Consider the following 14109-nt stretch of genomic DNA (forward strand, 5'->3'; position numbering starts at 1 on the left):
GAAATTGGAAACTGAATGCCTAGGCTCATATACTGAGAGCAGTTACAACAGTGAAACAAGTAATGAAACCTGGGATCTCTTCATACTATACAAATATTAGCTTTAACTTTCATGGCTGCCTCCTATGGAATACTGTAAATTGTAGTTTGATCAGAGGGACCTGAGGAGCTTCCTGGCTAAGAATTCTTGCTCAACTGCAAATCCCAGGATTCCATAGGAACGCAGCCATGACAATTAAAATGTGATAAGTGCTGTAATTGTAGAGTGGAGCCCCTGGTGGCACAGTGGGTTAAACCAGAGCTGCTGAACTTGCTGACCAAAAGGTTGGCGGTTCAAATCTGGGGAGTGATTGAACAAGCCAGGAAGCAAGCCAACGAATGGGAGTTGCTGTTACTCAGTGCATGTACCAACTATGGAGAAAAGGAATGAGTACCAGCATCCTCTTTGGGCATAACAAGTAAGGATCCAATAGGAGAACTGGATTCTTGTAGTACCTGAAGACACTCACCATGTGTTGCCACCTACCCATTCTCCTAATCCTAGTCTTCTCCAACCATTCCAGCATAGTGGCCCCAGCGAAATCTTTTGTGTTTTAATGTCTGATTTTATATTGTTGTGTTGCTTATTAAATTGTTTTGCTGGGTTGTTGTAGGTTTTTCTATGGCTCACACATCCTGCCCTCCCGGAGCCCCAGATCCTTGACTGTAAGAAAGCTATATGGTTATATGGCTATGGTCTAGAGGCATTCTCTCCTGACGTTTCGCCTGCATCTATGGCAAGCATCCTCAGAGGTAGTGAGGTCTGTTGGAACTAGGAAAAAGGGTTTATATATCTGTGGAATGACCAGGGTAGGACAAAGGACCCTTGTCTGCTGGAGCTAGGTGTGAATGTTTCAACTGACCACCTTGATTAGCATATAATGGTCTGACAGTGCCTAGAGCAAACTTTTGTTGAGAGGTGATTAGATGTCCTTGTTTGTTTCCTCTCTGTTGTTGTGCTGTTGTAATTTTAGAGTTTTTTTAATACTGGTAGCCAGATTTTGTTCATTTTCATGGTTTTCCCCTTTCCAACATTGTGTTGCATTTCATGTATTTTATTTTTTGGTTTCATTATGTTCTTGTGTTATATTGTTATGTATTGTACTGATGGGCGTGGCCTCATGTAAGCCGCACCAAGTCCCCTATAAATAAAGTATTATTGTTGTTGTTGTTGTCCTTCAAAGAAAGCAGCCCCAGAAGCTGGGAACAGTCCAAGCAGACTTCCCTTCATTGATTCTGATGCGCGTTGCGCAACCAGTGTAAGGTTCATAGGGTCTCAGCTATCATACTTTTATCACAAGATCACTGACATTTGTAGGCCCGTCCCTATACTAATAGCAAAGCCGTTTCCATCTGCCTCCACCACACCATGCTGCCACTGCCAGCAATGAAACACCTCAGAATGTGATTAACTATCACCCTTTTTGCTGCACCAATATCATCACCACCACCACGTCATACTCACTTCCTTCGAAACATCTCTGCGAAGATGCACCCCACACTCCACAGGTCCACAGGAGTGGCATAAGCTGACTGGAGCAGCACTTCTGGAGCCCGGTACCAGAGAGTGACCACCTGCAGAGGGGAAGTTATTATCAGTGCAGGTGAAATGCACAGCTCTCATGAAGTCTCCCCTTGGCCTATTTTGCTCCATGAAGCATAAGGGCTGTAAAGATCCCCTCTCAAAGGCAGGAATCATTCATGTCTCTGGACCTATTTCTCAAAACAGTTCCTAGAAGTGGGTCAAGCTCTACAAAGTTATAGATCATAGGCTTTTGATGCTTTTCACTGCAGTAATATTTAGCCAGCACATTCCACTTCCCATTCTCAGTGGGAGATCCAAACCAGCTGTTTGGAGCCAGCACAGCCTTCTAATCTGCAGCTAAGCACTCTAGACAGAGAGCAGCCCTCTTACATAATTCACATGCGCCACAGATACTTTAGCACCCCCTTTTAGACTGTGTTAGGATCAAAAGGTGGGAGAAATCTCTGTTCTCAGTTGAGGACATCCAAAGTGGTGGAAATATGTGGTTCTCAGCATTTGTCACAACTGACTATGCTATTTGGAACTTAAAAGTCCAAAAAAGCTTGGAGAGTTGTATGGTTTCACTCCTATCCTAGTTTATCTTCCTATACTAAGCAGGAACAAGATTTGTTTCATTTTTGCCAACCCCAAGCTTTTCCCACTCACCAAAGGTGTCAGGGCCATCTGACAGCTGTAGATACGAGCCAGGCCAAAGTCGGCCAGCTTGACTTGACCAGAACTGGTCACCAAGATATTTTCTGGCTTGAGGTCACGATGAACAATGCAGTTTGAGTGCAGGAAATCCAAGCCACTCAAGAACTGATGCATCATATCCTGGAAGGAAATAAAAGAAAAGGAAAAAAATATGTAGCATCAACACCTGCGTTTCGAAAGCCTTATGCAGACTATGTTTGGATGGAGTACCTGGTAAGGAATTGGCCTATCTAACAGGGTTGGTGTAAAGGCAGTAAACAGGCCTATTTGGAAAAGCTAAGGAGAGCGGGGCGGGGCGGGGCGGGGCGGGGGGGGGCAGTCGCATAGCTAGAAGTGCAATCTGATTGGCTGATGGAATTGGAGGGCAGTCAGAGGAAAAAGAAAGGAGCTAAGGCAGCCATAGTTGTCAGTTGGGAGTTTGGTATTTGAAGAGCTAGTTAGGAGTTTTGAAGGTGAAAGAAAGAAGGAATGGAGGGAGGGAGGGTTTGGGAACTGTTGTTAAAAGATACCTCTTTGAGGAAAATAGTTTCATGGGAAAAAGAAGAAATATAGTAGGCCTCTATAGTGTTAAGAGTGCTGGTGTGGAGAGAGGATTCAAAAGGTTCAAAATATCCTGTTTGTATTCCTGTGTGTGGAACACTGCTTATAAGAAACTAAAGTTATAGTACCATTCTCTGTAAAAGTAAAGCCTGCCAGTTTACTGAAACCATTACGCATTTTTACTGTTCAAGAACAAAATAAACAACATATTCTTGTTTTATTTCACCTGAAGAGTTTATGTGTCTTCCTGAATATTCTCAGTGAAGGAGGTGGCCTATGAATCAATAAAGGCGGCAGCAAGAGAATCCTTGATAGTTAATTGGTGGCAGCAAAGAAATATTTAATATACAGGGGTGGCATCCCACTGTCCTGTCTTGTGCGTGAGGGCATGTGTGTCGCTGATCCCTGACAGTCTTCGCTGGCCACACCTGTCGTTCCTTAGTAGTCTGTTTTATTTTATACCTCTCTAAATGCAATCAGGATGGCACTGGAAATATTTACCTTGATCATCTCTGCTGGTAGGCCAGGAGGTGGAGTTTTCTCCAAAAATGCTTTCAGGTCCTGATCAACATGCTCAAACACCAATGTCACTTTGGTCTCACGCTCTGTCCGTGTCGTTGTGCAAACGTCCATTAGCCTATAAAGCACAGAAGAAAAAGGTGCATAACATGTGTTCCAGAGATACAAGAGTGGAGGCAAGGAAACAAATGAAATTAGGGGAACCAGGAGATTATATTTTTAAAATGATCCTCAAACATGCTTAGACACAAACTCCTCAGTTTGTGCAGGATCTTATCCTAAGATTATTTTTATTTATTGGATCAGAAGCAAATTGAGAATGCAGTTATAATGTATTTTAAAAACCACAAACAAAGTTAAAAACTTGGCATTATGCTAAATTTCCTTTGACCAGAAGCCGGCCACTTCAAGTGCCTCTGGTGGCGCTGTAGGAAGATCCTCCATTGTGAATGTCGTGGGGCTCAGAATGCATTGTAGTAAGTGGTCTGTGATTTGCTCTTCTCTGCACTTGCATGTCATGGATTCCACTTTGTAGCTCCGTTTCTTAAGGTTAGCTCTGCATCTCGTGGCACCAGAGCACAGCCTGTTTAGTGCCTTCCAGGCCGTCCACTCTTCTGTGTGCCCAGGAGGGAGTTTCTCATCCGGTATCAGCCACTGATTGAGGTTCTGGGTTTAAGCCTGCCACTTTTGGACTCTCGCTTGCTGAGGTGTCCTTGCGAGTATCTCTGTAGATCTTAGGAAGCTGTTTCTCGATTTAAGTCATTGGCATGCTGACTGATATCTGAACAGAGGATGGGCTGGAGATGTCAATGCCTTGGACCTTTCATTGCTAGCCACTACTTCCCAGTGGATATCAGATGGTGCAATACTGGCTAAACCGTATAATTACTCCAGCGGTGTTGGGAGTAGACATCCTGTGATAATATGGCATGTCATCTTAGCATGATGAGTGAGAAACATTGAGTGGGGAATACGCAGTCCTGCAAATGCTGCTGGAGCACAACCCCAATTAACCTTAGCCACCATAGCCAATAGTGAAGGCAGCCCAAAATCCAGACTACTATCTGCCGGCTAACTTTGTTAACAGGCATCTCAGGTAGGTAGGAAAACATTACTGGATATAACTGGTAGCCTTCCTATTAGTCTTATCCAAATCATTACCACTATTTCGCTGAGAGTGCCAGATCCATGCTTCCCCATCCACAGAGTCTTTGCCCTGTCAGCACTACTATTCAAGCATCCGGACACTGACATTCCACACCACATACAGTCTCCCTATGTCCATTCCAATGACACTTATCATTCCACTTTGGCCTGCAATTTCCCGTACTTCACCTGCAGTTTCTACTGTGAATCATCGCTTAAAAAGCAAACACTACAAGAGTTGTAAACCTGCATGCTGAATAAAGATTGCAAACTCTTTGTCAGGAGACACCACCGATAATTAAGTAGAAGAACTGGTCTAATTCAACCTTCAGTTTTCAGGCCTTCCGGGACTGTGATCAGGTCCCAAAAATCTGATCAACCGTATCTGCTAATGATGTTTCTATGTAAGTTTCCTAACTTTTCAGATGTATGATAATATGTATTATTTATTGTTTTTGTATACCGCCTTTCTCAGCCCTTAGGTGACTCAAGGCAGTTAACAGGGCAAAATTCAAGGCTTACAATGGCACAAATACAATTTAAAACGTAACATATAATATAAACTAAACAAATCAATAAAATATAAATTCATAGTGTCTCCTTGTTAAAAACGTTGTCTGGACTCATTGTCTAGTCATTCCATTTTCCTATGTCAGTTTCTCTGCATTTGCAAACACTTGTTCAAAAAGCAACGTCTTGACTTTTTTCCAGAATGTTAAAAGGGAGGTGGCCAATCTAATATCTATAAGGAGGGCATTCCACAGCCAAGGGGCCACCACCGAGATGGCCCTGTCTCTCGTCTCCACCAAACGTACTTGTGACGAAGGGGGTAACGAGAGCAGGGCCTCCCCAGACACTCTTAAGGTCCTAGATGGTATATAATGAATGTCCAAACCCACCTGCCACCAGCTCCCTGCAGCCTTTCATTTGCTTGGTCAAAAAGCTGGCAAAACAGGCTAATAATAATAATAATAATAATAATAATAATAATAATTTATTTGGGGAATCAGGACGGTGTCCAACATAGGTAAAGCATTGCAACTACCAACACAAAGACATACAAAATAATCATTAACAACAATGACATATTATAGAACAGTGGTACATATTTAAAATTAAAAGCTAGTTCGGTACTAATTTCCACCAGGCAAGATCAGTTACCAATGCCCAGAATTCCAGAGTGGGTCTCGACAACTATGAGAGGGCTAGGCTAGTACAACGAAGTAGACTAGGGCCTGGGGAGTGGGTAAGGAGCAAGCATGGTCCTGCCTGATGGTCAGGGTGGGACCTGGAGCTAATTATTTCCAAGGCATGTTGTACAGCTATAAGGGGGCTGGGCCAATGTGGAAACACAGGGGCAAAGGTAGGGACGAAAACCTAGATTTCCTGCACTCCAACCAGTACTTCAAGACATACATACACACACACAGATATATTACAGTCAATGACCAGCACGATATATATGTTAGTGTATATATATGTATGTGTGTGTGTGTATATATATATATGTGTGCTTCAGCAAATACACACTAGCTCCACATACAGAGGTATGAGAATATTATCCACTTTCCCCTATGTCCAGAATCTGAACACTGAACAGCTAAAGACATGCATGGACAGTACTGAACTAGGCGTGGACAGCTGGCAGAGAAGGTGGTCAATGCTCCCACTCAATACTTCAGTTTATGCTTCTCCTGACTAAATCAGGAACTGAACACCACATAGTTTTTCTGGGCCTCCACTGTGGTTTGTGTCAACAGAGACTCCGGGGCTGACTCTCTTTTGATCAGGACTTAGAGGCATGAAAGGGAGGAGGCATCAATTTCCCAATGCTTCTGTCTCAGATCTAATTCCATTTTAGGAGCTTGCGGTCCTGATCATTTTCTCTCCAAACATGTAGTCGTCAAGTCTGACATCAAAGCAAGTTTCCCTTGCTCAGCTCACATTCTTTTGCTTTGTCATAAATACCTGTGGGAAGTTTCAAACAAGTTTTCCTAGCTGCTCTCAAGAGGAAAAGGTCTGGTTGAGGCCCAAAGGATCCATATGAGGAAGAGGAATATCTGACGGCCAGAAGCCTATGCAGGCATCAGGTGATTTTCTCAAATATACATTCAGTCCTCATCCCAGACAGTATTCACAGTTGCCCATGTTGGGTCTGTATGTCAAGTTTGGTCCAGATCCGTCATCGGCTGGGTTCAGTGTTTTCTGGATAAGGGTGAATTACAACTCAGATTCCCAGGGCAATCACCCCCAAACCCAGCCAGTATGCAGTTGCCCATGGAGGGTCTGCGTGGCAAGTTTGATCCAGGCCCATCATTCATTCATGGGGTCACGGGGGTCTGTGGAAGTGGGTGAAGGTACTGCAAATCCCATCACCTGTGGTCCATCTTCCCCTAACCCTCACCAGGACATAAAGTGCATTATAGTGAGTCTGTGTGCCAACTGGGTCCAGGTGCATCATTTGTGAGGGTCGCAGTGATTTCTGGAAGTGAGTAAAGATACTACAAATCCCACCATCCCCAGTCCAGCCTCCCCAACCCTCACCAGGAAAAAAGTATGTCATTAAAAGTCTGTGTGGCAAGTTTGGTCCAGGTCCGTCATGCCTGGGGGGTCGCAGTGGTCTGCGGGAGCTAAATAGGGTGAAGGTACTGCAAATCCATCATCCGTGGTCCGTCCTCCTCCAAACTTCATCAGGACGTATAGTGGGTCATGGGGGGGGGGGTTCCTGTGTTTCAAGTGTGGTCCTGATCCATCATACTTGGGGGTCACAGTGGTCTCTGAAAATGAGTAAGATACTGCATGCCCCATCATCTGCGGCAAGTTTGGTCCAGATCCATCGTTGGTTGGGTTCACAGTACTCTCTGGATGTAGGTGAGAGACACTCCTCTGGGCACACGGAAAACTGGGCGACTCGGAAGTCGCTAAACAGACTGTGCTCTGGCAACACGAGAAGCAGAGCAAATTTTAAGAAATGGGGCTACAAAATGGAATCCACGACATGCGGGTGTGGAGAAGAGCAAACCACTGACCACCTGCTGCAATGCAACCTGAGCACAATGGAGGACCTCTCTGCAGCAACACCAGAGGCACTCCAAGTGGCCAGATACTGGTCAAAGGACATTTAATCAACTACCAAGCTTGCAAACTTTGTGTTTTGTCTATTTGCTTGTTTTGTTAAAAAATGTAATACAACTGTCTGGTTGCTCCTGACACGATAAATATAATCAATGTCCCACACGAGGAGGAGGAAGGCAGCAGCGATGTGAAAGCTGACACAGCCCTCCCTTGCTCTTTTCACCATGCGCACCTCCCTCCGTCCTCCTCTCATCATAGCGAGATGCATTAGGGAGTCCTGTGTGCCTGGCAAAAAGAGCAAGGGAGGCCCCCATGTACCTAAGTCCATCCTCCTCTTGCCACAGTGAAAAGAGTGAGGGAGGCTCATGCCTGCCTCCACATCGATGCCGCCTTCCTCCTCCTCCCAGGGTCGGGTGCCCTCAGTCTTTCACTGCGGTGAGAGGAGAAGTGGAAGGCTCGTGTGGGCCTCCGCTCTTTTTGCTCTTTATGCAGGCCTCCCCCACATGACACGGCAGCCCCAGAAAGAAGAGGAAGGCGGCATCGATGTGGAGACCAGCATGGTCTCAAGATGGAAGCCCCCAACCCAGGTGGGAAGTGGGGAACTGGGAAGCTTACTGACTCAGCTTATACTTGAGTCAATAAGTTTCCCAGTTTTCTGTTGCAGAATTAGGCAACCCAGCTTATATTTGGGCCGGCTTATACTCGAGTATATACAAGATGCTCAAACTGAATTACAAAAAAAAGCTTTCTAATTTTTGTTATTTAACTTCAACCTCTGCATCTTCTCCTTTAATATCATGGATGGAAACCTTGCATCCCTCCATTTGTTTTGACTGCAAGTCCCAGTAGCCTTAGCTACTATGGTCATGAAAAGAAAATCTGAAAAAGAGGGGGGGGGGCAGTGTAAAAAACCTCTGCAGTTATATTATTTCCATCCAGAGCTTAGAAGAGACACCCTTTTGGACTACAACTCCCAGAATATCCCAATGTTGGCTGGGAAATGCTAGGAACTATGATGACATAAAGTAATTTTGCCCTGGACACAACCACTTCTGCCTTCTGATTAAGAGGCAGGTCTCTCAGTTTGCAGGATGCAGTCTCAGAAAGCCCCCTTGTGCCCCCCACAGAATACATTGTGCATCCTCACCGCACAACATTGGGGTGGTCAAAGTTCTCTAGGCGTTTCAGCAGGGCCACTTCACGGACCGTGGAGTGCGGCAACCCATTCTCGCTGTTCTGGACCCGCACATTCTTAAGGGCCACAAACTTGCCGCTTTGCAGGTCACGGGCCTTGAAGACGGTGCCGTAAGCCCCGATGCCGATTTCAGCCACAGGCTCATACTGTTCACATCTCCCCATTGCCATCCTGGAGGGTGCTTCAAGTGGGGCCTGGAGGCTTTAAGGGACAGAGGGAAAGAAGAAAAGGATTAGGAAAGCAGTTCACAACATTGCCAATAGCAGGTGCCTTTTACATTTCCTAAATTTCAACCACTTTCCCTTGTTCTTTAATAATCCTGTATATTTCTTCTAGGAAGACCCTGAGAAAGTTATCTTTTTGGACTATGACTTTCAGAATACCCATGTTGCCTGGGGGATTCCGGGCCCTTTAATCCAAACAAAGAAAGAACTCTTGCCTCCAACAGACAAGAGTTCTTTCTCCCATCCTGGACATTACACAGATATACAAACTTCACTTGCAGGGTGTCCAACAAACCTCACAACCTCTGAGGATGCCATAGATGTGGGAGAAATGTCAGCAGAGAATGCTTCTGGAACATGGTCATGCAGCTGGAAAACTCACAGCAAGCCAAAGAAAGTTTCTCTCATTTGGCAACTTGCATTTTTCTATTTTATTCCAACAACACACACCCCAACAGCATCCCTCTTTAACGCTGCTTTCCCAGCCCACCTCTTAGGGTACATCTACACTGCATGTTAAAGCAGTTTGTCACCATTTTCATCATGGTGGCTCCATACTAAAGAATCATGGGAGCTGTAGTTTTACAAGGTTTCTAGACTTCTCTGACAAACAGCACTGATACCTCCTCAACCTACGACTCATGCACCATGGCAGATAAAGTGGTCTCAAACTACATTAATTCTATAGTACAGGTGCGGCGTTTATTATCAGACTCAAAAAGGATTTATTTCTTTGTTAAAAGAAGATGAGTTTGGAGGGGCTTCCCTTCCATACAAGAGAGACAATCTTGCTTAGTGTTGGACTTGGACCTGGATTTCTCAGTCTCGCCTTTTATGATACGAAGATTAAGACAACTAGGGCAAAAGAGACAGCAATGCTTTTGACAATCATGCAGAAAAGAGAATCTAAGTTGGTACCCTTTCACGACTTTCAAAATGCCCTCTTTGGCACCAGGATTAATAGCATCTGCCAAAACAGGTATAAACAATTATGAGTACCCAAATCAAGTCCGCAAAAACTTTCAGGCAAGCTCTCTGGCCATAAAACACAAGTAGACCTTCTATAAACACATATCCCATAGCCTAACAAATTTGTGAACATCCTGCAGCTCCTCCATAATGACATGATGGCAACAGGCTTGGACAGCAATGGCTCCCAAAGTGATACATTTAAGGTGTCAAACAGGGATGTGTTATTGCCCCAACCTTATTCTCCATCTTCATCGCTATGATACATCATCTTGTTGATGGGAAGCTTCCCACCAGAGTGGAAATTATCTATCGGACAGATGGCAAGCTATTTAACCTCAGCAGACTGAAAGCCAAAACCAAAATTATGACATGTTATAGAACTCCGGTATGCTGATGACAACGTTGTCTGTGCGCATTCAGAAGAAGACCTACAAGCCACTCTAAACACCTTCGCAGAAGCATACAAGAAGTTCGGCCTGTCATTAAACATTGAGAAAACCAAAGTGCTCTTCCAGCAATCACCGGCCAATCCCTCTCCAATGCCAGAAATACAGCTTAATGGTGTAACATTAGAAAATGTTGACCATTTCCGCTACCTTGGGGGCCACCTCTCCACCAAAGTCAACATTGACACTGAAATACAACACCGCCTGAGCTCTGCGAGTGCAGCATTTTTCCGAATGAAGCAGAGAGTGTTTGAGGACCGGGACATCCGTTGGGATACCAAGGTGCTTGTTTATAAAGCTATTGCCCTCCCAATCCTGCTATATGCCTGCAAGACGTGGACTGTCTACAGACGTCACATGCAACTCCTAGAACGATTCCATCAGCGCTGCCTCTGAAAAATCCTGCAAATCTCTTGGGGAGACAAGCGGACAAATGTCGGCGTGCTGGAAGAACCAAAAACCACCAGCATTGAAGTGATGGTCCTCCACCATCAACTCTGCTGGACCAGCCACGTTATCCGGATGCCCAACCACCATCTCCCAAAGCACTTGCTCTACTCCAGACTCAAGAACGGAAAACTGAATGTTGGTGGGCAGGAGAAGTGATTTAAAGATGGGCTCAAAGCCAACCTTAAAAACTCTGGCATAGACACTGAGAACTGGGAAGCCCTGGCCCTTGAGCACTCCAGCTGAACGTCATCTGTGACCAGCAGTACTGTAGAATTTGAAGAGGTACGAATGGAGGGTGAAATAGAGAAACGCGCCAAGAGGAAGGCGCGTCAAGCCAACCCCGACGGGACCGCCTTCCCCCTGGAAATCAATGACCTCACTGTGGGAGAAGATGCAGATCAAGAATAGAGCTCCACAGATCACTGCCCTTTAGAAATTATACTCAATCAAGGAGAGAGAATATACAAATGGAGACTAAACAACAATTTATTAAAATCTGAGTAACAAATTAAAAAATACCAGAAAATCCTAAAAGAGTTTTCTGATATCAATGCAATGCTGGAAACTCCAATACAAATAGTATGGAATGCAAGCAAAGCTGTGATGAGTGATCATTTTATTCAACAAAATGCAGTAAGAAATATAAACCGCAATAAAGAAGTAAAGAAAGTGCTAGATGCAATAGCTATCGCAGAATCCAAACTAAAAAAGAATCCATCAGATCAAAATAGCAAATTTGATTTAGAGATACTTAGGAAGCAGAGAAATTATTTAGAAACAGAACTAGCCAAAAAAGTTAAAATTTGTAAACCAGCAACACTTCCAAAGTGCAAATAAACTGGGGAAATGGTTTGCAAGAAGAATATGGCAGAAAAAACAAAAACAACATATTACTAAAATTGTGAATGATGACAAAGTATATACAATAGACCAGAATATTATAAATCAGTTCAATAAATATTATAAAAACTATATCCCAAAGAATAAAGAAAGTAGATATAATACAATATTTAGGAAAACAAAACCTGACAAAAATTATGGAAGAACAAAGAGAAATAATCAACAAAGAAATAACGGAGGAAGAAATATAAAAGGCAATAAAGAAATTAGATAATAATAAAGCACCTGGCCCAGATAGAATTATGGCCATTTACTAAAAAAAGTATTACACGGTGAGGTAGCATAACTTCCTTTTTTAAAATGCACGCCATTCAGTCGGTTAAAGAGGTAGGCGGAGCGCTAGTGGTCTCGTTTGAGAGGCGGGAATATAAAGTTTTGTCCTGACACAGTTCAGTCGCCATTATGCATTGGAACAGCGAGGAGCGTGCTTTTGCCGGTGAGGCCTATTTCGAGCGGATTTGGAGTGGCCGGCCCGCTCTCCAGATTTGGCCCCTTGTGATTATTTTCTATGGGGTTTTTTGAAATCCCGTGTTTATGTGAACCGTCCAAGGACCCTACAAGATTTGAAGACCAACACCCAGGAAGAAATTGCCAACATAACTCCTGCTATGCTGGCAAGAGTCATGACTAACGCCAGAAATCGGTTTACTCAGTGTTTGGAGAATGGGGGACGTCACCTACCTAATTTGATCTTCAAAACAACGTAAAACAAAACTTTAGGGATGCGCCTACATTAGAAAAAAAAATTCGGATTCATACAATGGGTTTTATTAAGTTTTGAAAAAGGAAGTTATGCTGCTGCATCCTGTATAAAAGGCAATAAAGAAATTAGATAATAATAAAGCATCTGGCCCAGATGGAATTATGGCCATTTACTAAAAAAGCATTAGAAGAAATGCCATATATATGGTTGAATAGTGTGCAGGCATGTAGCCAGGGGGGGGGGCTCGGGGGGCTTCAGCCCCCCCCGAAATTTTCATGGTTTTCGCGAAAAGGCCTTATTGGTGCATTATTTAAACTGTTATGTTTATTCATATCATGATCTGATCACCATACTCAATATATCCCATATGCATGGGGGTATTGGGGTAATGATACAAAAGGTTTGCTAGGCTAGACCCTCTTTCACTCAGACTCAGCCCCCCCCAAAACTCACCCCCCCCGAACCCCCCCCCCCCCGAAATTTTTTTTAGCCCCCCCCCGAAACAAAATCCTGGCTACAGGCCTGATGGTGTGAATGGTTGAATGGCTGAATGGTTTTCGTAGTAATGACGATGTTTTTGTATAATTGCTGGATTGTGAATTGTTTTTATACTGTGTCTTGAATTTTGTTGCTCCTATGTTGTACACCGCTGTGAGTCGCCTCCGGGCTGAGAACAGCGGTATATAAGCAAAGTAAATAAATAAAATTATATATATAACAACCAATAATGCCCTAAGCCTACAGAATTGTAGATTTTGGTATGACCTGTGGATAAGTCAAGAGCTATTGCGTGGAGAGGGGAAAATGCATTCAAAAAGGTCCTAAGTGACACTGCAATGTAGAAAATATATTGAGTCAGTGCTTCCTTTGGGTTCTCCCATGTCGGACTAAGTCTTTTTCTTTTGTCACTCTACTCAAAGAAAGAGAGGGTTCCTTCCTTGATGAGAAATAAGGTACAGTACTCACACCGACCCACAGATAAGTCAACCCAAGTTTTTTGGGTTGATTTCTTGACTAAATTTTCTAGACATACGTATATAGGATATGTATCTTTAATGCGAAAAGAAACACAGGCAAAAAAAACCAGGACGGCAACTGCAACCCTCCCCAAGTTCACAAGACACAGAAGTGAGGATAAACAAGTGTACACATACTGACACAAAGAACTTCTACAGGCACACAGTCTGCATATGTGCAACTAATGCTCAGTAACATTTGGGTGAGCATATGTAAACCTGGTCCTCTGCCACAATCCCACTCTTCTCCCCACTCGAGGTTGAGCATGCACACTTATGTTGCCTGGAAAGGGACGCTGTGTCATGATCACAATCAAAAGGAATGGGAGTGTGTGTGCTTCTCCACACCCCTTCAATATTTGGGGACAAGTCATGACAAGGACTAGCAAGCACAGGAAATGAGGGGGATAAAGAATCTTGGGTACAAGAGTGTCACCCTGAATCATTTGTACCCAACTTTGACAAAAGATGTCAATAACTTCAGAGTAATTCTTCTCAGCGCCAATAAACCAAACTGGCCAGGATCCTTTCCATACTAGAAAATTACAGCACTACAATTCTACTAACTGGCATGGGATTTACAGATTAGGAAGGTGCTAGAGATCCAAGGCTGAGGATTGTAAAGGCCAATTCCAGGATTCGATAA

The 14109-nt window shown here is 43.9% G+C and overlaps 1 protein-coding gene and 1 long non-coding RNA gene across 2 annotated transcripts in view; one reads left to right on the top strand and one right to left on the bottom strand.

Moving 5' to 3' along the window:
* Nucleotides 1-14109, top strand: part of LOC137096117 (uncharacterized) — a 337069-nt gene that overhangs the window by 140631 nt on the left and 182329 nt on the right. The window lies entirely within an intron of this gene.
* Nucleotides 1-14109, bottom strand: part of CDK4 (cyclin dependent kinase 4) — a 30658-nt gene that overhangs the window by 11758 nt on the left and 4791 nt on the right. Inside the window, exons 2-5 of the mRNA XM_060762826.2 lie at nt 8705-8953; nt 3319-3454; nt 2230-2397; nt 1504-1613 (exon numbers count right to left, since the gene is read on the bottom strand). Coding sequence (XP_060618809.1) covers nt 1504-1613; nt 2230-2397; nt 3319-3454; nt 8705-8922 — 632 coding nt within the window. The 5' untranslated portion in view covers nt 8923-8953. The remainder of the gene's footprint in view (nt 1-1503; nt 1614-2229; nt 2398-3318; nt 3455-8704; nt 8954-14109) is intronic.

This window comes from Anolis sagrei, chromosome 2 (genome assembly GCF_037176765.1).
Source record: "Anolis sagrei isolate rAnoSag1 chromosome 2, rAnoSag1.mat, whole genome shotgun sequence".
Taxonomy (NCBI): domain Eukaryota; kingdom Metazoa; phylum Chordata; class Lepidosauria; order Squamata; family Dactyloidae; genus Anolis; species Anolis sagrei.